This window comes from Homarus americanus, unplaced genomic scaffold, assembly GCF_018991925.1.
Source record: "Homarus americanus isolate GMGI-L3 unplaced genomic scaffold, GMGI_Hamer_2.0 scaffold54443, whole genome shotgun sequence".
NCBI classification, from domain to species: Eukaryota; Metazoa; Arthropoda; class Malacostraca; order Decapoda; family Nephropidae; genus Homarus; species Homarus americanus.
The window spans coordinates 1,897,569-1,917,899 of NW_024750852.1; the positions used below are offsets into that span (position 1 = coordinate 1,897,569).

A 20,331-nucleotide genomic window follows, 5' to 3' on the forward strand; every position below is an offset into this window, starting at 1 on the left:
CAAGGGGTTAAAGTCATCGTACTCAAGGGTTTAAATCATCGTGCTGAGAAGGTTGTCATCGTACTTGGGTTAACCGGACTTAATATATTCTACTTCACTATCTCACCTGCGGGGAAATCGCTTATACCTGAGGTAGTGTAGACACCTGGCCAGTGTCGTGTGTTGTTGTAAGGGCGTAGCTACCAGTGTGGCTGTAGCTACACCCTCTTGTTGTAAATATTTTGTGGTGAAGAGGGCTGGGAGTCGCATCTCGTTCTCCAGTACACCGGATCGATCTTTGCTGTTTGGTTGGCCATGTTTGTTGGTGTGTACTCTGTAATGTTTGTTGGTGTGTACTCTGTAATGTTTGTTTGTGTGTACTCTGTATTGTTTGTTGGTGTGTACTCTGTAATGTTTGTTGGTGTGTACTCTGTAATGTTTGTTGGTGTGTACTCTGTAATGTTTGTTGGTGCGTACTCTGTAATGTTTGTTGGTGTGTACTCTGTAATGTTTGTTGGTGTGTACTCTTTGTTTGGTGTGTACTCTGTAATGTTTGTTGGTGTGTACTCTGTATTGTTTGTTGGTGTGTACTCTGTAATGTTTGTTGGTGTGTACTCTGTAATGTTTGTTGGTGTGTACTCTGTAATGTTTGTTGGTGTGTATTCTGTATTGTTTGTTTGTGTGTACTCTGTAATGTTTGTTGGTGTGTACTCTGTAATGTTTGTTTGTGTGTACTCTGTAATGTTTGTTGGTGTGTATTCTGTATTGTTTGTTTGTGTGTACTCTGTAATGTTTGTTGGTGTGTACTCTGTAATGTTTGTTGGTGTGTATTCTGTATTGTTTGTTTGTGTGTACTCTGTAATGTTTGTTGGTGTGTACTCTGTAATGTTTGTTGGTGTGTACTCTGTATTGTTTGTTTGTGTGTACTCTGTAATGTTTGTTTGTGTGTACTCTGTAATGTTTGTTGGTGTGTACCTGTAATGTTTGTTGGTGTGTACTCTGTAATGTTTGTTGGTGTGTACTGTAATGTTTGTTGGTGTGTACTCTGTAATGTTTGTTGGTGTGTACTCTGTAATGTACTCTGTAATGTTTGTTGGTGTACTCTGTAATGTTTGTTGGTGTGTACTCTGTATGTTTGTTTTGTGTGTACTGTAACTCTGTAATGTTTGTTGGTGTACTCTGTAATGTTTGTTGGTGCGTGTATGTGTAATGCCTGTCTGTAAACTCTGTAATGTTTGTTGGTGTGTGTATACTCTGTGTTTGTTGGTGTGTACTCTGTAATGTTTGTTGGTGTGTACTCTGTAATGTTTGTTGGTGTGTACTCTGTAATGTTTGTTGGTGCGTACTCTGTAATGTTTGTTGGTGTGTACTCTGTAATGTTTGTTGGTGTGTACTCTGTCATGTTTGTTGGTGTGTACTCTGTAATGTTTGTGTGTACTCTGTAATGTTTGTTGGTGTGTACTCTGTAATGTTTGTTGGTGTGTACTCTGTAATGTTTGTTGGTGTGTACTCTGTAATGTTTGTGCGTACTCTGTAATGTTTGTTGGTGTGTACTCTGTAATGTTTGTTGGTGTGTACTCTGTAATGTTTGCTGTTGCTAATTTAGGTAGTAGCTAGCAGTTAAGTGACGATTACCTCGTACCCATTACTGAATATAGTAGATAGCTATACTTTAACCTGTAACACACACACACATTCCGGCACTTATCCTCCTCGCTGTGTATATTAGTATGAGGAGAATTAGATTGGTGTGTGTGTGTGTGTGTGTCGCGGAGTGAATAACGCAATAGTAGACCTGATCCTCGGTGGCCCCAGTTCTCCTACACAATACTTCCACTCCATAAAGACGACTCCTCCTTGGCTGTGGTCGTCCGGTGAAACTTGGGAGGTGCTGTGAGGTGGTAGTGTGGTCAGGACGCCCTTAGTAGACAGATTCAGTTTGTGCTTCGGGGATCTTGGACTCTGCAGTGGTTAGTTATATTACTTCCTGCCACCCTCCCCCTTCCACCCCCACCCCCCCATCTACGCGTATCGATCAGACACCAGCAACATAAACAGCTGCAAGAACAGAAGAAGTAGCAGCACCAAACACCTGCAATAACTAGCACGAGTAACAGCAGTAATAGTAGTTAGCAAGAACTTGATCAAGACCACTTATAGCAGTAATAACCCGCAGTACCACATGTCGTCAACACCAGAAACAACACCAGTGGAAACAAGAGACAACTACAATAACAAAAAAAAACAAAAACAATTGCAGTAAGATTTAAAAACTTCGAAACAACGAGGTTAAACGAGTAGCAACATCTAGCAGTACTACCGGGACCCATACAGCGGCACTGCCACTGCTGCTACTTGAGGTAGTGGCGCAGAGCCCGGCATTACTGTCATTACCAGCACGCACCAAGATGATTCCCGTATTGACTTATCCCAGAGTGGTGTGGGAGGGTGAGGGCGGCCTCAGTGGGTGGCATGGACCACAGTTGTAGGTTTATTTCACCTGCCAGCTGTGTGGGCAAACACTGAGGACGTCTTGTCTTGTAAACACTGGCAGTAAGTGGTGTATCCCACGTGGCCAGCGCGCTGATTGGCCCCCTGGGTATTACGGAGTTGCGCTGTATACTGCCGGTTAGGACTCATCTCCTACACTGTTACAAGTGTTTACAAGATGGTCTGGCGAAGTGTGGGAACATATACGAGCCTTTAAGAACATGAAAACTAAAGTGCCTTTTGTGAGTGTTAGTGGAGTCTGTGTTTGACTGGACGTGCACGTTATAGCGCTGTGCTGTGTGTATATATGGGAGTGTGTGAAACTTGTGTGTACTGAGGTCTATTGTCAGTTGTATTAATGAGTTGATTTTGTCATTTCAGGCACCTGGATCAAATGGACCTGGAGAGGCTCCCGCCCTTAGGCATGCTGCCAGCACTCAAGGCACTCCATTTGTAAGTCTTATCGCTTTTGTTCACACCTACAGATAACCCACAATGAACAATTGGCAACTTAATTTGCATATTTTTTGCTTAAAAGTTATACTGACGCATTATCAGCGACGCCATGGTTATGCGAACTTTGACCGCTGACGTCTCTGTTTACTGGTTGGCCAAAAAAATGAAATAGGTTTATTTGCATCATGAAAGATCAAGAGATTCTCGCAATGAAAACTTGCACACCGGTTTACTTTTTTTTTGGAGAAGTTCTTTTATAGAAATGCTCAAAGATACAGGAGTTAGGGTGTGGGTTTGCTGCTGTCTGTCTGGCAGCCATCTGCTCCTGTGTGGATGTTGTAGATATGTGTAAACAATAACAATCAAGGTCGGTTGTAGCACAGAGCTGATAGTCATAGTCTTTGGGTCATCACAGTTAAGTAGAGTGTTGGATTGACATATTGCATGATATTGCCTATGTAATTAATTTACAGAGATGTATTAGTGTGGTGCGCACAGAAATGAGAGTATTGTTGGCAATACGAAAAAGGAGTGATAGTGTTGGAATATGATTATGAAGCAGGTCAAGGCTATTGAACAGGCGCCAAACAAAATTCAAATTATTTACCTTATTTAACTAATGTTCATGCCGAGGGAAGGAGGTCAGTTATTTTGAAGCCTAATACTGTTCTCGATTCCACAGCTCGAGTTGGTAGCAGCCAAAACTTTAAAGTTCCCGCCTTAAATTTTCGACAATGCAACAGTATTCTGCTCATTTTATATATCCCATCGATACTCTGATGTTCACTAGCAATTCTGAAGAGAAGGTCATTATCAAAATTAAATGGATAGCTGCACCTGTCAAAACTATTGTTTACACTTAGCAGCCGCTTGGCGGCGCCACAGTCGGGGATGAACAAGTTCGCCCATTAAAGTGAGCCATCTTCCTACAGTATAGAATCCTTGGTGTAGGGCTGTAGGTTAAAATTCCCCTTTCCTTGTTGCTGCTAGTATTGTATATAAGGAACGCTGTGTTTACACGTCCAACTAACCTTTCCTCGTTTACAGTATGTTTCTCATATTTTATGCCCACACGGCACACGGAGAGTCACCGATTTGCATTTCTTCATTCTTACAGCTTAGAACAGTGACATGTTGTGAGCTTCTTTGTTAGCATCTTTGAATTACTTGAGTAGAATGATTACAAAGTGTTTCCTTGAGTTTTGCATTTAAGGTATTAGTACTTTCCCACTAAAAAAATGCGTTCTGTGGGTGCATACGTGTTGTACTGATCATTGTTTTATTTAATTGTTTTATGGCAGGAGCGGCAACAGGATATCGTCCGTGGAGGAGGTGTCGCTGACGGGGATGCCCAACCTAATAGAGCTGGATCTCTCCAAAAACCGCCTCGTCACGCTCTCCCCCAACCCCTTCGTTAACGTCACCCTCATCAGGCTGTGAGTACTTTTTTCTGCATCATGTGTACACGGTAAAAAAAAATATTAAGATGACTCTGATAACTTTCGAAGGAATCAATACTACTTTTGTCGTCTCGGTAGGGCTGTCAAAATCCTTCGTCCGCGGTGTCCTTTTCAGGGTGGATAGATCCTTTTTTTTTTTTACAGTACATATTTTCTACATTGTGTTCATTCCGTTGAACACATACATACATACATACATACATACATACATACATACATACATACATACATACATACATACACTCCGGATATAGCTAAATTTGCTTTCGAAAATAATGCCATGCCGAGACACTAATTTAATAAGAAATAATTCGGGTCATTAGGGTGCTATAGATTACACAACATTTGGGGCCACCGACTTGTATACACCCATTACAAGAATTACCACATAATGGTGTAGACCTGACCTTCTCCGTGTTGGTGTTTGTTTGTGTCAACTAAGATATTTTGATAAAACTTCACTGGGATGTGTGTCTTCACTAGACGAACTGCAGAACACCCAATTTAGTCGTGTGTGTTTAAGGTCAAGATCAAAGCTGAAGAAAAAATCTCATATGTGTCTTATGTAATGTTTGCGGTTTGTTCTGTGTTGCCCGCAATGAGAGGTGTATCAGGGGGGGGGGGGTCCTGATCCATAAATGTTCGTAATAACTAGTCAATATTCATCGGAACAAAGATATGAGAATGCACGTAAGTGGAGACCTTAAGATAAAACACAAAAATCACGTCCAACAATTGAATTCCTTAACTATATAGACACGTTCGTGTACCTGGTAACACCAGATAAAATAAGTTGGCTGCGTTTTCCATCTACACTGACGATGAATAGTTATCGTACGAACTTAAAGAATCTACACCTTGTACCTGTTTTCAAGAAAGACTTAAAATTGTAAGAATTTTCTCGAGAAGTGTTTATCATTTACTAGCAAGAAAGCTGTAGCACCTTTGTATATATATTATTCTGGCTAAATATATTGTTTGACGAGTATCGCCCAGGTTGGTTCCTGCACGACACACCAAGTAACTCACCCGTGTTAACACAACTGCCCTCTTAACTTTTATTTACCCCCAAAAGAGAAGGAATTTTATTAAGAGCAACATTTTTTCCTTTTTATTAAGTGAAACAGGACGCTCACGGGGAATATAGTGATGAATCACGGCGATGAACTATTCTCAGGGGTTAAGACATGAGGGAGGTATTGTAGCGGGCACAGACAAGCACTAAATGATGACGTCAGCAACGAGTCTGCCTTTATTGGCCGACTCCCCGGCATATCTTACACACGATCGGTGGGACTCCCCTATATTAATTAAAAGATAAATTAGAGGTAAGGAGACAAACAAACTGAAGTCCATTACCGTCACTTGGCGGGGTACGCTCTAAATTATTGTAATATAGTATACGGTATAGTAAAATATTACCTGGTTCATACCAAGGTAATAAAATTGGACAAAATTGTGGAAGGACGTAAGTAACCTTGAACTTACTGATTTTTAATTAAGAAAGTCCTTTTCCTACCATGATGGGAGGTGGCTGGACAGGTGCTATCTCTTGATTGTCATTCAGCAGGTACAGTAACGGACTCTGGTCTACCTAATGATTGTTTCACCAACCACCATAAGCTCTAATTGTACCAGACTAGGTATAGTACTCATATATAATGTGGTTGGGTTCACCTGGGTTTCTGTACTGTAAGGGAACCCAGTCCTTCGCTTCCACGAAACTTGTGAGTTACAGTGTTGTGTGAGGCTGGTGTAGGGTGGGAGGGACACATTACCTCGGGTTGAGCTCAGGGACCTGTTGTGTTTGTTGTTGGTTGGGTGTTGTGAGTGTCGCGGGGTTGCTGGAGGTGTTATGACGTGTGGAGTGGGTTGGAGGGTGGATGGTGCGGGTGGCATGGGCGGCGCCACCCACTTGCGGACGCCGCTCATCATCTCGTTGAGATTGATCGTTTTATGACCACCGAGCGCCCTTGTGCCCGCCACCCCCCCCCCCTCTCAGTTGGTATTGTTGTCTCCCTCCCTCCCGATTTCGTTATAACTGTTGTCTCCCTCCCTCACTATCTCCTCACAAATTTCTTTCCGCGCCTAAAACTCCACCACAAGTTCACTCGCCACTAATAAAAATGAAGGAAACTGCTTTCACTATTACACTACCTCTCCACACTCGACCCACTGCCACAACCCCTGCCTGCTACTATGCCTCGTTGTCAGGATGATTAGGACTTGCTACCATACAACACATTCCACCACACTCTACAACGCGAGTCGTAGTGTTAAGATCATCACAAGTGTCTGCACCCAAACACGACAGATGATATATTTAGGTCGTACAATAACTTTTCTGAGATATTTGTAGTACAGTTATTTATTAGGTACCTTTCAAAAGAGCTGCAACACTCAATAGACTCAGCCATGTTTTTCTCTTATCTATGGATCACTGAAGAGTAACACCACCAGCTTATATCACCTGATGATTTAATACCGTACTACTGCCGGGGTTATGGTAGGTATCCATTAGCTTGGGTCTATAGACTGGTCCAATGTCGACACTGGTATTTATTGGTGCATTAGTCGTGTGCTAACCGACAATTTGGGATTATCTGGTTAGTTTTTTTTTTTACTTATTTTAGGGAGTGGGAGATCATTTAGGTAAAGTGTGCATGTCACTTCCTCCGAACAGACATTATTGTTTTACCTTTGTTTCGTGGGTTTTTTTTGTGGTGTGTGTGTGTGTGTGTGTGTGTGTGTGTGTGTGTGTGTGTGTGTGTGTGTGTGTGTGTGTTGTCGAGTGGTGTAATGTGGCGGTTGTGGGTAGTGTGAAGTGATGTGGCTGTATGTGGTGGGTTACCTTGCTCTCCTCAGCACAGCTTTAGTCTGCGTCTCCACAACCATACTGCTTAACCCCACCAAATGGTAGGTTAGGCTAAGCTAAGCTAGGTCGGGTTCAACTCTTGGCAGACACAGCATGGAAAATAGATAGTGAAGAAGCATACCAGATTTCATCATAAAGTCGGACATCTTGGGCTGCTTGATCGACGAAGTGCCCCGGGATCGAACCAGCGAACCTTTGGATAGGAGGCGAGTGATGTATCCACTTGGCCACCCAACCCCCGGTGTCACTCACTTGTGCAACTTAAACTTTATACGTCACGCTAACAGTAACCTTTGCTATGCTTTTTTTATACACAAAGTTGGGTGGGTGATACTTATCTTATTGATTATCACCTTAATAACGTACTAATAATGATAACAATTTAGTGAGAATAATTTTCATGAATATAGTTAAACCCATACAGGAAATGTAAATAAAAAAAACAACAACCAGGGATAGAAATATAAACGCCATGTGGTGTACGTTGGCTTGGGTGGTAGATACTCCCTGGGTCTCCACTGAATAACTGTTGTCATATGATGGTCTCACTTGTGATGATGCCCTTACCATGGTTGTACCGGGCATGGTGTGTTACTGTGGGCAGCTTTCCTCCTCCTCTCCCACGCCCCACCCGCTGCCAGTAATGAGGATGTAGCGCTCAATCACAGCAAGTGGAGCCACAGTGTCCCACATGCGCCGGTTGGCCATCGTCTCTGCTTAATATACACCGTCCTGTACTGACGAATTGAAAGATATTTGTACTCCGGCAACGGTGCTGAGTTGGTTATCGTTTTGGATTCTGAGAAGCATAAAGGACACATCAGGATATGGTGTAATGATGGTGGATGTGGTGGCATAAGTGTGAAATGAGGAAGTGAGTGATAAATCAGAGTGGGTGTGGGTGGTGCAGGTGCGTGGTCGTGGTGGCCTGGCTGGCGGGCTTGTGTAGTTCTCAACCTAGGACGAAGAAACTCCTATATCATACCCATTTATATATATATATATATATATATATATATATATATATATATATAAACTTTAATTATAATGAATATATATATTTTATTCAATAGTATTATATATAGTTTATATCCATAAGTTTTAATAAGTTAATGGAATTATGCGGAAAAAAATTTATTTACATTTTTTATAAATTACAGTATAGTACTGTAATTAGATGTTTTGACTCTAATTTTAATTAGTAACTTGAAAAATTAGTAACTTATAATAATTAAATTTAATACCCCGTACTGGAAGATTAAAATTTATAAAATGTTTATGACTTGCTATTTATCCTGGGAAAAATACGGGGAAGTGGAGGATGGCGGGTGCACGTAAGCAGCAATCTACCATGATGACCTGCCTCTCCTCACTCACCTACTCCACCCGCGCCTCCTATTATCACATTATTGCCCTCAACATGGTCTATTATCCGCTACTTTAGAAGTGCGGTTCCATAATTTCAAGTGTTATTTCCTGAAGTAACCGAATTGACCTTGGTTAGAAAGACACATTTATACTTGTATGTGAATAACTAGTTGGAGGGATGTGTTTTGTTTGTCATAGGTACTGTACCTTAGTTGGGTCGGTAGGTGGTCTGTGTTTGTTTCTTACCCCTGAAATGCAAAAGCCACACACAGTTTACTGATTATATAGATATTAATTCTGTTCCCTAGATTTTTAGTTAAGTACCTCAGTGTTGTAGTTTCATTCTTTAGTTAGATAGTAATAATAATGATTTATTATTTTGCAGGAACCTGAGTAAGAACAAGATCCGGGGTCTGGAGGCGAGATCTTTCAGGACGCTGAGTTCCCTGGCGGAGCTGAAACTGTCCCGTAACATGCTCACCCCTGCCACCTTTAACCGAAGTGGCTCCACTCGCATCTTTGCCAACCTCACCAAACTCCGATCTCTGTAAGTCTCCTCCCTAATCTCACCAACCTCTGATATCTGTCTCCTCCCAACATCCGCTCCTTGTAAGTTTCTTCCCTACCCTTCTCAACCTCCGATCTCTCTAAGTCTCCATACTAACCTCACCAACCTCCAGTCTTACCGTCTTCTCACCAACGTCGATCATCTCAGTCTTCTCCTTCCTCGCATCGTACTTATCTTTGCTAGTTAAACCAACTTTTTCCCATTTAACTCTTTAACTACCTTAACCCCCACATTTTCCTGAGATCAGCCTCCTTGATTATGGTAACTAACCCCACTCTGTTCCACTGACAACCATTAACTCACCCACTCATCCTACACAACAACCATTAACTCACCCACTCATCCTACACAACAACCATTAACTCACCCACTCATCCTACACAACAACCATTAACACGCCCCACTCGTCCTACACAACTACCATTAACTCACCCCAGTGGCGTAGCTAGTGTGTGTGCCGCCCGGGGCGGCCCTTGAGTTTGCCGCCGCCCCCCCCCCCCCGTGACCCTACAAAAAATACATATTGCACAGTGACTCACTCTTATATATATATATATATATATATATATATATATATATATATATATATATATATATATTAAATAGTTTGCCTTACTGTTGTCAGACAAAAGCCACCCCGATCAAAGTAGGGGGCTTTTGTCTGGGTGGCTTTCGTCTGGGGGGCTTTTGTCTGGGTGGCTTTTGTCGGGGGGGCTTTTGTCTGTACCCCAGTGAGGATAGTGTCTTAGTATAAAATCGCAATGCTGTGAAACAAAATCTTAATATTTAATCTCAGTACCGCAGCAAAAGTCACATCAATATTTTTTAACCAATACTTTAATATTTCTTACCTTATAGTATTATGTCTTCCAACGAAGTAAATAACTGGATCGAAAACACAAGAGAACTTAAAAGTCGTCTAGCCTCCCCTCGTCTTGTCACGATGGAGACTTGTGGAGAACTGAAGTGAATTGCTTGTAACTGGTGGATTGGTCGGCTGTACATGAACTGATATGACCCGAGACTGCATGGTTTTGCAGCTACTGGAGACGTTAATTCTTCCCTTTGTATCGGCGGCAAGTTAATCCTCGTCGTGTCTGACCTAACACCTGACCCACACCACATGAGCTCACTGGCGTACTTGTTTGAAGTTGTTTCCTTAATCCTCAACAGGTTACAGGTTGTGTGTGTGGGGGGGGGGCGCATAGCAAGGGTGTACGTAGCTCATGACGTGGCCGTGATGATGTGGGTCAGGTGTTAGGTCAGACACGACAAGGATTAACTTGCCGCCGATACAAAGGGATGGATTAACGTCTCCAGTAGCTGCAGATATGGGTGATGAGCAGACCCAAAAGTGCCGCCCCCCAAAAGTGCCGCCCGGGGCGGACCGCCCCCCCCCCGCCCCCCCCAGCTACGCTAGTGACTCACTCTGCACAACAACCATTAACTTACCTTATATGACTGCCTTTATTTATTCTACTTTAAATTATATGTTATTCACTACATTCAGTTACCACAATTACCTCCCTTCCCACAGCTTTCATGACTTACCATATCTCACCCAGTTCTGCTTGTATGGCTGTTGTTACTACTCCTATTTAGCTTCAAAAGTTACTATTGTGAAACTTTTCATTGGCCAAAACTACTACTTGTACATAATTGACTTAGTGTTGTTGATGCTCAGTCGGCTCTCTCTTCAAACTCTTCACAAATCTAAAACTAGTAGTAATCTCTACTTACTTCTTGTATCATTACAATAATTTTCTTATTCCAACTACTCTGTTGTGCAGGTAATTACCACAGTTGTCATTTCTCACTTGACTGCCACTGTTATAATCACATTTATTATAGTTACCAATACAGTACAGTACTTGTAATAGCTCTCACCACTAGAAGCATAACTCAGTGGCCATATTGTATTCAGTGAGGTTTAACTGAGGTGCAATTCTCGCTTGTTGAAAATTTCTCCCAATTATGGTTATTTTATGAGTTTCCTTTATTATAGGTACTGTATCTGCTTATGAAGCGTTGTTATTATTTTCAGTGTTCAACTGCCATTTCTGATGCATTTTAGCAAAATATATTTATGTACAAATGGCTTGAATCGCAATATACAGTACAAGCACTTGATATTGACATTTTAAGAAGTGGATATGGATGTGATGTGGAGATGAGGTATATAGAAAGAGATGGCAAAGGAATGCACTTTTAAGTGAAATGAACTGGAACTGAGAGGGTGGACACATGTTAAAAGAGTGTACTGTATTGTTGTTAAGGCTGTAGGGATGTCCTGTGCTTCTTGTGTGTAGGAAGCTGTGCATAAGCCATCCTGCTAAGTAATAGGAGCCGGCCAGTGAGATATAGTTGAGGGGATTATAAAAGTGAACAATATAAAGATGAAGAAAAGTTTAAGCTGCAGGGAGCTGTACAAGATAGAAGAATTAGAAAGGGGCAGAAATAGCAAATGTGTGATGCTTTATAGCAGCCCAGCATGTAGTACTATACTGTATAGCTTGTAATTTTATTACAAGTTTAGAGGCAACATTAAGATAGAAGAAATTCCTCACTACATAGGTAATATACATTGGGTCAAATAGACTAGTAGTGTAATGTACCATAATTTTTAATCATACTAATTTCTGAGTCATTATTGATTTATATTATACCTTGTATTTACAGTATAGCATTATGTTAGTACTGTACAATATTTATTTTTTGTAGCGACCTCAATGGGAACCAACTACACCAGCTTCAGGGTTTGATGTTTGAGGATCTCAAGAAACTGAAAATTCTTAAACTTCGACGGAATGAAATCACTACTTTCAGTGATGGTGTCTTCTATGGCTTGGATTCCATTGACAAACTGTAAGTGTTGGATGATGAAAAATTTGTGTTTGGTATTACAGTACAGTACCTGTATTTCACAATACAGTACTGTACTTAATTTTTAATTATTTATTGACCTTGAGTATTTTGGCATGTATATACAGGTACACCACCGATTTTCCGGGAACTGGTGGCCGGCACCTCCTTTAGTCTGGACAAAATTACGAGATGGCACTTAACTTCCCTCCCTCCCTCCCTCCCAGCCAGGGTGAGGGTAGTTTTAGGCTTATAGTTTTTATTTTATTAAGTGTCACAAACTAAACATAGCAGAATACTGTACCGTATAACTTGCATTGCTGGAATCCTTGTAAGATAGCGAGTAATTTGAGTATAAACATCACATAATTTCACAAGAGATAAAAATTTAGTCCTTTTGTGTGTACAGTAATATGTTGCTCAAAATTGTCTTTTTCACATTTAATTTACATTAAACATTTGTTTCATTTAATTTTCTATCAGTCCATGGTGCTTTAGAGACACGGGAGGTGTATAATTAGTGGGTCAGAGGTGTATTGTTGAATTATTACATGACCTCGGTTGGTCCAGCAAAACGGATAATCCGGCAAGGCTTTGGAATCAAGGGTGCTGAAAAATCGGTGGTGTACCTGTAGTACCAAATAGGAGTAATTGTTAAGAAATTGGTATAGATATTCAGATTATTGCATCATCATCATTGTTTTAGTCATTTTCCACGCGTGCGTGGGCTAGCTGCAGTTACCCGATGGCAGCTCTCCATGTTGCATGGTTTCTTGCAGTCTTTCTTGTCAGGTTCCTAAGTCTGTTATTTCTTATAAACTCTCCCATGTCATTGCATGAAATCTTTTCTTATCCATGCAAATACAGCATATGTAATTGTTTCCCATAACTCAACAATTTTTACTACATATAATATGTGATATTGTATTTTATGATATGCTCTGTATCAATTTTATTGTTTATCACAGCAATTTATTTATTTTTATTTTTTTATGTGCATGGTTACAGTTTTACATTTGTTTGAATTAGGCTCATCTTTTTATCACTAAATCATTAAACTCTGAACCACATAGTTTATATAAAAGTTTGGTGTTAATAAGTTTATATAGAAGTTTGGTGGTAATAAGTTTATTTAGAAGTTTGGTTTGTTAATAAGTCGGTCATTTAACTTTGAAACCATTTATAATAAACTCGTTTATTATTATTATTATTAGGGAGTACAGTGCAGGTAGTATTGTACAGTACAGTACTCGGTGTTTACCACCCTGCTGTTTGAACCATTGTTTGCCCTCTGTGCTTTGCTGTTATCCCTCATTTAGCGATAATTTAGCTCAACATTAGGTTTTCAGGAATGCAACCCCATCGTTAAATGTGGGATACTTGTACTGTGCTCTTAAATGTAAACAGATTTGGAGATGCTTAATTTTCATTGTAAAGTTTCAAAATAAAACTCTTATGAAAAATACACAATAAATAATAACTGAGGCCCACATAACTTAACCAGACTACATAAATTTTCTTCAACATAGGTACGAAGTCAAAAGTTTGTTTCAACAACTTCATATGATTTAATTCCATGAGATATAATCAATATATTATAATTTAGAATTTAGAATATAAAAATGATATGAGAATCTTATAATAAATGATACAGTAATTTACAATCACTTTCTTTCTTCCACAGGTTTTTGGACTACAACAATATAACAACAGTGGAAGCAGGATTGCTCTTTGGTCTTAAATCCCTTGAATATTTGTCTCTCAGTTACAATCAGATTGACTCCATCCGACCTAATGCTTGGCAGTCGACAAAAGAATTGATCTCTTTGTAAGTCTAGCATTATTAAGAAAATATTTTTCGAGGCAGATAGATTGATGGTAAAAGAATTCAAGTACTGTTAGAATCTGGCATTTTATCAACTGTACTACAGTACAGGTACTGTGGTCCCTCGGTTAACGAACAAAATTCGTTCCAGAAGGTCGTTCGTTAACCGAAAATTTTGTTATCCGAAACCATTGTTTCAATGGGATTTTGGTTAATTGGTTCCAGCTCACCGAAAATTACATACAAAGTAAAAATAAATGTAGTAAAGTACACTTACTTTGAGGTGTGTATGTAGAAGGCTCCTGATTGATGATGATGGTGATGGGAATTAGAAGTGGGGGTGGAAGAGAAATCACCCCATGCTTCATGCCGTCATTTCACCCAAAAAATTTTAAGTTCACTAAGTGTAATTCAAGATTATTTTCTTTAAATCAACACTGCACTGCACTTATATATTGTCAATGTGTAAAATAAATTTCAGAATGACCAATACCTTAATTGTACTGTAAAAACGTAAAAATAGTTTATGTTCAAGAGTCACAAGTAAGATGTTACCTCCACTGACCAGAGATACAAACTGACGCCATGCTGGGTGAGTCAAGTGGCTGTTTGGCACACTAAAAACTAGTTTCCTGTACTTCAATTATGTTAAATAATTGTTAAAATGACTAAAAATTTTAATATAAAACTTGGAAAATTATTGAATAGTACAACCTTCTTAATATTTACTCAAATGGGAACGAATTTAAGACCTAGAACCGATTCCTATATTGGCGGACTAATATTCCAGCTGGTGAGCAAGCGAAAACATGTTGAGAGGAACTCGTAAGGAATTCTTTAACCTAATTTTTTTCGTTAACTGAATTGAATATTCTTATGGAAGGTAATTCGTTAACCGAGGCGTTCGTTAACCGAGGGACCACTGTACATGTATTAAGAGGGTTAGTTCTACCCTGCTACTGATAGGATACAGGTTAACATTCTCTTATCCAGCAACCTTGGGACCAGATCAGGGATGATAGAAATTCCCGTTAAATAGAAGGTCAATAACTAATGGTTACGCTTAGACTAATGCCTTTGTATACTGTTTTGACACACAGTATTGAATAAAATTAGTAAATAAACAAATTATGTGACAAAAATATTTAATGAATGTTGACATCACTCATTCCAGTCTAAACTGGCTCATAGTTGGGCACTTGTAACCAGTATTCATGATCTGATATCATCCAAAAAAAATTTGTTATTCCCGGTCATTCATCCCAATTTTTTTTTTTTTTTGTGCGTGCGTGCGTGAAGAAACACCGAAAGATTGGTAAAAATTAGCCAGTAAATGTACCATTATACTGTATAAAGTAAAGGTGTATGCATAATCTCCCTCTCAGCCATTTTCCAACTGGCCACCCACCACCATGATCAACCTCATCAGCTAGCCAGCACATCTATCTACATCCATTAATACTGCTCAATGATACTAATCACTGTTTCTTCTGTGATTGGTGAAGTATTGGTCAACTACAGTATTATGATTTATCCCAAATTATTAGTTATTATGTATACACAAGAGAGAGAGAAGCAAATGAAAATTTTATTTTGACAAGAATTCTAACTCGCTGTTTTTGCTGTTGTTCTAATATTTATTAACCAGATAACCAAAATTCAACTGATGTCCTGAAGTACTGTTTGCAAGTCTGTGTTCCTTGTAGAAATAGTACAGTTCAGTAAAATGAGAACTTAGTGTGAAGATATCTACATTTTATTATAGAAATTCCTCATCAGTAACAGACATGTTCCAATGTGGTCAATCAGTTTTAAATTTAAATTTACTTTGTGCTTTCCTCCAATATATATAGTAAAGAGAAGTGCCTGTGTATCTTCCTTTCATGTCTTAGCATAGAAGAATCATATTTTCACCTTATGGTTACGGCAGGACCTGTAGAAATGAAAGCCGTAACTTAGGGCACAATTTTTTTTAACTCGACAGTATTTATGATGCAATTTTTTTTTTCATATAAACTATTACCTGGTATGTTGAAGTTAAAGTGCAACATGTTGAAATTAAACACACATACCGGATATCATGCTCTTTTTTTTGTCATATTTTAGTTTATTAGTAAGGTCTCGAGTGCATGCATCGTCAAATTGAACAGCAGTGTGGGCTATACTTCACTGATATTTATTTATGAAAAGGGATTTGTTGAATGTCACTTGGTAAAGTGACTTCATTGAACGTGTGAATATTATTGTCTTAAACAAAATGAATTTTTGCAGGGACCTAAGTCATAACCGATTGGTGTCTCTGAGAGAAGGAACATTTAGAGGATTGGGCTCACTTACGACACTGACGCTCTCACATAACCACCTTGCCCATATCGAGCAGGATTCATTTGAGTCTACATCCAATCTTCTTAGTCTGTGAGTTGCTCTTCAAACAATACCCTTTATATAGAATCTTTAAAAAAAAATTTGACTTTATCTCATGTAATATACTTTTGTTTATGGATAATTAATGAAGACAATTTGTTGTTTGATTACTACTTTCAAGGATATTATTCATTTTATTTATTTATTAATTTATTTTTTCAATGTTTCAGAGATCTTTCCCAAAATCAGCTACGGTGGAGTGTAGAGGACAATAGTGGAGCATTTAGCAGACTGGACAATCTCAAGAGTCTTTCATTGGCCTACAATGGTATTGAAACTGTACATGTTGAAACTTTTGTACCTCTTATGTCACTGGCATCCCTTGACCTGCGAGGGAATCAGCTCCGTACCTTACCAAATAATCCATTTGCAAGACTGAAACATCTGACTTCAGTGCATCTAAATACCTCTAGTCTTGTTTGTGACTGTCATCTATCATGGCTACCAGGGTGGTTGTCAGCTGTTACTTTTAATGCCTCTTCATCTATGATCATCTCCTGTAATTATCCAACCAGTTTGCGAGACCGTCCTGTATCTTCCCTCTTAAGTACAGATTTCAGCTGTGAATCATCACCACGCCCCATAATTAGTCAGTCCCCAAAGGATCAGATAGTGCTGCATGGTGCTAATGTGACACTGGCTTGTGTTGCTCAGGCTGGTGCAGAAGGGGACCAACCCAAGTTTATGTGGCGGAAGAACAATCAGCTGTTGGTTGACCTCCAACCTGAAACTCATATCAGTGTAATTGGAGGTGATGGTGAAGGTGGTGCCAGACACAATGTGACTTCTTTGCTTCATCTGCGTAATGTTTCTGATGAAGACAGTGGTGAATACCAGTGCGTTGTACGGAATCACTTCGGGGCTAGTTACTCTCAACGTGCTAACATTCGGGTTCATGTGTTTCCGTACTTCACCAAAACTCCAACTAGTGTGGCTGTACGTATGGGAGAAGTTGCCAAGCTGGAATGTGATGCAAGAGGTTCTCCAACCCCAGAAATATCTCTGTTAAAAGATGGAGGGGAAGATTTCCCAGCAGCTCGGGAACGAAGAATTCATGTGTTTTCCAATGAAACCATATTCTTTATTAAACCAGTGCAGCCTCATGATGAAGGCCAGTATACATGTAAGGCTTCCAATGCAGCAGGTACAGCTTCAGCTCATGCCTCTGTGACAGTACGGCAGATACCAGAGTTTACTAAATCATTACAAGATGAAGTTGCTAGACTTGGAGATAATGCTCTTCTTGAATGTCAGGTAAGAATGACAAAGTATCTAAAACTTGTCTTTATGTTTGTTTCATGATCAAGTACCCTCAATTTTTAGTGAGACATTAATTAGCAATTATTGAAGTTAATGTCTAATTATAAACTTTCACATTTATTTACTCATTGAAACAGGGTACAGGACTTCCCTCACCAAAAGTGACCTGGAGCAAGAATGGCATTCCCCTTGAAGATGATGGCCACTATGTGCTGGTTGAGGATAGTCGGTACCTGCTGATCAAAGAGGCACAGATGGATGATGTGGGAATCTATGTCTGTGAATTAACGAATATTCTTGGCACAGCACGTGGACATGTCAATCTCTCCATAAGAGGTAGGATCACCTGCCTATGTATATCTATGAATTGGAAAACCTTACATTCGATAAAACATTGAATAAGTTCCTCATGTGACTTATCCATGTTTGTGCTAGTATATATGCAATCAAATACTTTTCAGAAACACTTTGTGCACTCTTTTGCAGATGTGTTTATGATTTTTGTTCGTTAGAAACCAAGACAGCTCTCACCATGCAGTGTGTAATAGCTGACAACATTTTCTTTGATGAAACAGGAAAACTTGAAGTATTCAAATTGGGGGTACATTTGTATAGAGATTAACCTGGGGGTAAAGAGAAGTCTTTACTGAATGAGGATAGTTTAATTTTTTAAATATTTTCATATTAGGTGATGTAGATTTTGATCTTTTGTTATTCAGTGAATGCAAAACAAATTGTTGACTAATTAAATGTGTTTTATTTTGTTTGCAGATATGACAAACACTTCTACAACAACTGGTATAGTGGTCATGGCAGTGGTAGTTTGTGTAGTAGTAACATCATTAATATGGGTAGTCATCATACATCAGACCAGGAAACGAGCCCAAACTACTGCCTTAGGACCTCCTGCTGGGTATCCAAGGGAAGATGGGCTTAGTCCCTATCCTCCACACTTACCTACACACCATCATTTACCCCCAGACCTTGTGCACACATTCACCCCATTGCTAGCCAACCCTCCTGAGCCTTATACCACAGCAGGACAGGACAGTGGCTCGGAACACTCAAGCGGCAAAGATTCAGGCACGGGTGATTCTGCACAGCGGTCCAGTGAAGACTTGCTACCTCTTGATCTCACTCGACCAGGCCTTCGTAGATCATTGATTATTTGTGCAGATTCTGGATCACCCTCGGTCATAAGAGGTTAGTGTGATTTTATTCTTTTGTTTTGAGAACCGGTACTATATATTTTTAATGACTTCGATGGCTTCTTAGAACAGGACAGCATATACACATATACAGAAAGTTTTCTGCCGAACAATACACAGAAATACATACTAATCATCATGGGTCACAGAATTATCCTTTGCTATCCTCCTACATCTGTCACTGCACATTTGTCAGTAAAGCCAAAGTTAGAACTATCAAAATTGAACAATGTTGGTGTAAAAAGTTGATTCCCAAGGCCATGTTTCTGTCGCCTTGCCAACTCTGCCATGCATCTGGGGTCAGCTTGCACTTGTTGATAAGTCATCAGTAGTTTCTTTTGTTTCACTACCACTCATTTCCCATTAACTTTCTTGAAATTCAATATCAGATACTTCACTATCTGTATCTGAAAACACATCAGATAAGTCAACATATTTGTCTAATCTATCCGCCCATTAGTTATGATTATCAGATGCTGTCACCTAAGCAGGAAATTATGAGATCTTCCTGAGGCTAACTGATCATGTGAAGAAAAAATTTGAGTACAATACTATATTGTGTATGATCGCTGTATAATAGGAATGTGTGTTTGCCATCTCCTGGTCTCTGGATGTATTTTCCAACCTGATAAGAGGTGTGGGAATTTTCAAATCCAGAATATCATACACGACATGGTGGTAGTGGATGCCTGGTGGAGCAATACATCATATGTGACATGGCAGCAGTGAATTGGTAACTAACACTGCAACTGTAGTAAAAAAGATGCCATATTTTAGCATATTTTCATTACACTACTGTATTACTTTGTAAAAAAATATGAAAAAAAACAACAACGGCTTTCATTCATAAATCAAATCGTGACTTTTTTCTTAAAATTTTTGTAAACCAAGCCTTCATAAATATCAGGGACTTTTTATGTCATTACTAAGGAATGACATAAGCATTATTAACTTTAATTGAAAGCCTATGCTTCTAAACTTATAAAATATTACTCTTTACTGTACTCTTGAATATTTGAGAGAAATAAAAATTCTGAACTGTGTGAGATCAAGTAATTTGCTATGCTGTGAATTGATTACTGTACTTTGGGTCTTCTTCAGACTTTGTGTATTCAGTGATATTGATACTGGTAGGATATTTACAGTAACTACTTGTAGTAGTAACAGTTCAGTGATGCAAATGAAGATATTCACACAAGAAATAATGTACTGTATTTATCTCTGAAGTTTGTGTCAGAATGTTTGTTGTATTTTAAGAGTTATTAAGGTTGACAGAACACTAAATAAATGTATCAGAAGTGTGACTGTAGGGAAAGGATGTCCTTTGAAAACTGCTCAAAGAAATTTATTTACCCGGTAGATATATGAAGACGTGTTGTGTACAGTGGCAGATAGGTTAGTGAACAAGAATTATATTACAGGGTACATTATTACAGTAAAAAGTAGTAGTGAGGGGTAGATATATAAGAGATAGGTTATTGAGGTCTAGAAATAAAATATTTAAACCTGGGGATGACAGAACCATATTTAGTGAAGGTTTAAGAGTGGGAGTGAGT

General features: G+C 39.3%; 1 protein-coding gene and 1 pseudogene across 1 annotated transcript in view; both read left to right on the plus strand.

Moving 5' to 3' along the window:
- LOC121854300 (leucine-rich repeats and immunoglobulin-like domains protein 3) overlaps positions 1 to 20,331 on the plus strand; it is a 107,818-nt gene that overhangs the window by 85,060 nt on the left and 2,427 nt on the right. The window contains exons 3-11 of the mRNA XM_042348885.1: positions 2,851 to 2,922; positions 4,227 to 4,361; positions 9,014 to 9,175; positions 11,918 to 12,061; positions 13,743 to 13,886; positions 16,155 to 16,298; positions 16,478 to 17,561; positions 17,705 to 17,903; positions 18,339 to 18,770. Coding sequence (XP_042204819.1) covers positions 2,851 to 2,922; positions 4,227 to 4,361; positions 9,014 to 9,175; positions 11,918 to 12,061; positions 13,743 to 13,886; positions 16,155 to 16,298; positions 16,478 to 17,561; positions 17,705 to 17,903; positions 18,339 to 18,770 — 2,516 coding nt within the window. The remainder of the gene's footprint in view (positions 1 to 2,850; positions 2,923 to 4,226; positions 4,362 to 9,013; positions 9,176 to 11,917; positions 12,062 to 13,742; positions 13,887 to 16,154; positions 16,299 to 16,477; positions 17,562 to 17,704; positions 17,904 to 18,338; positions 18,771 to 20,331) is intronic.
- LOC121854438 lies at positions 11,091 to 11,222 on the plus strand (annotated as a pseudogene).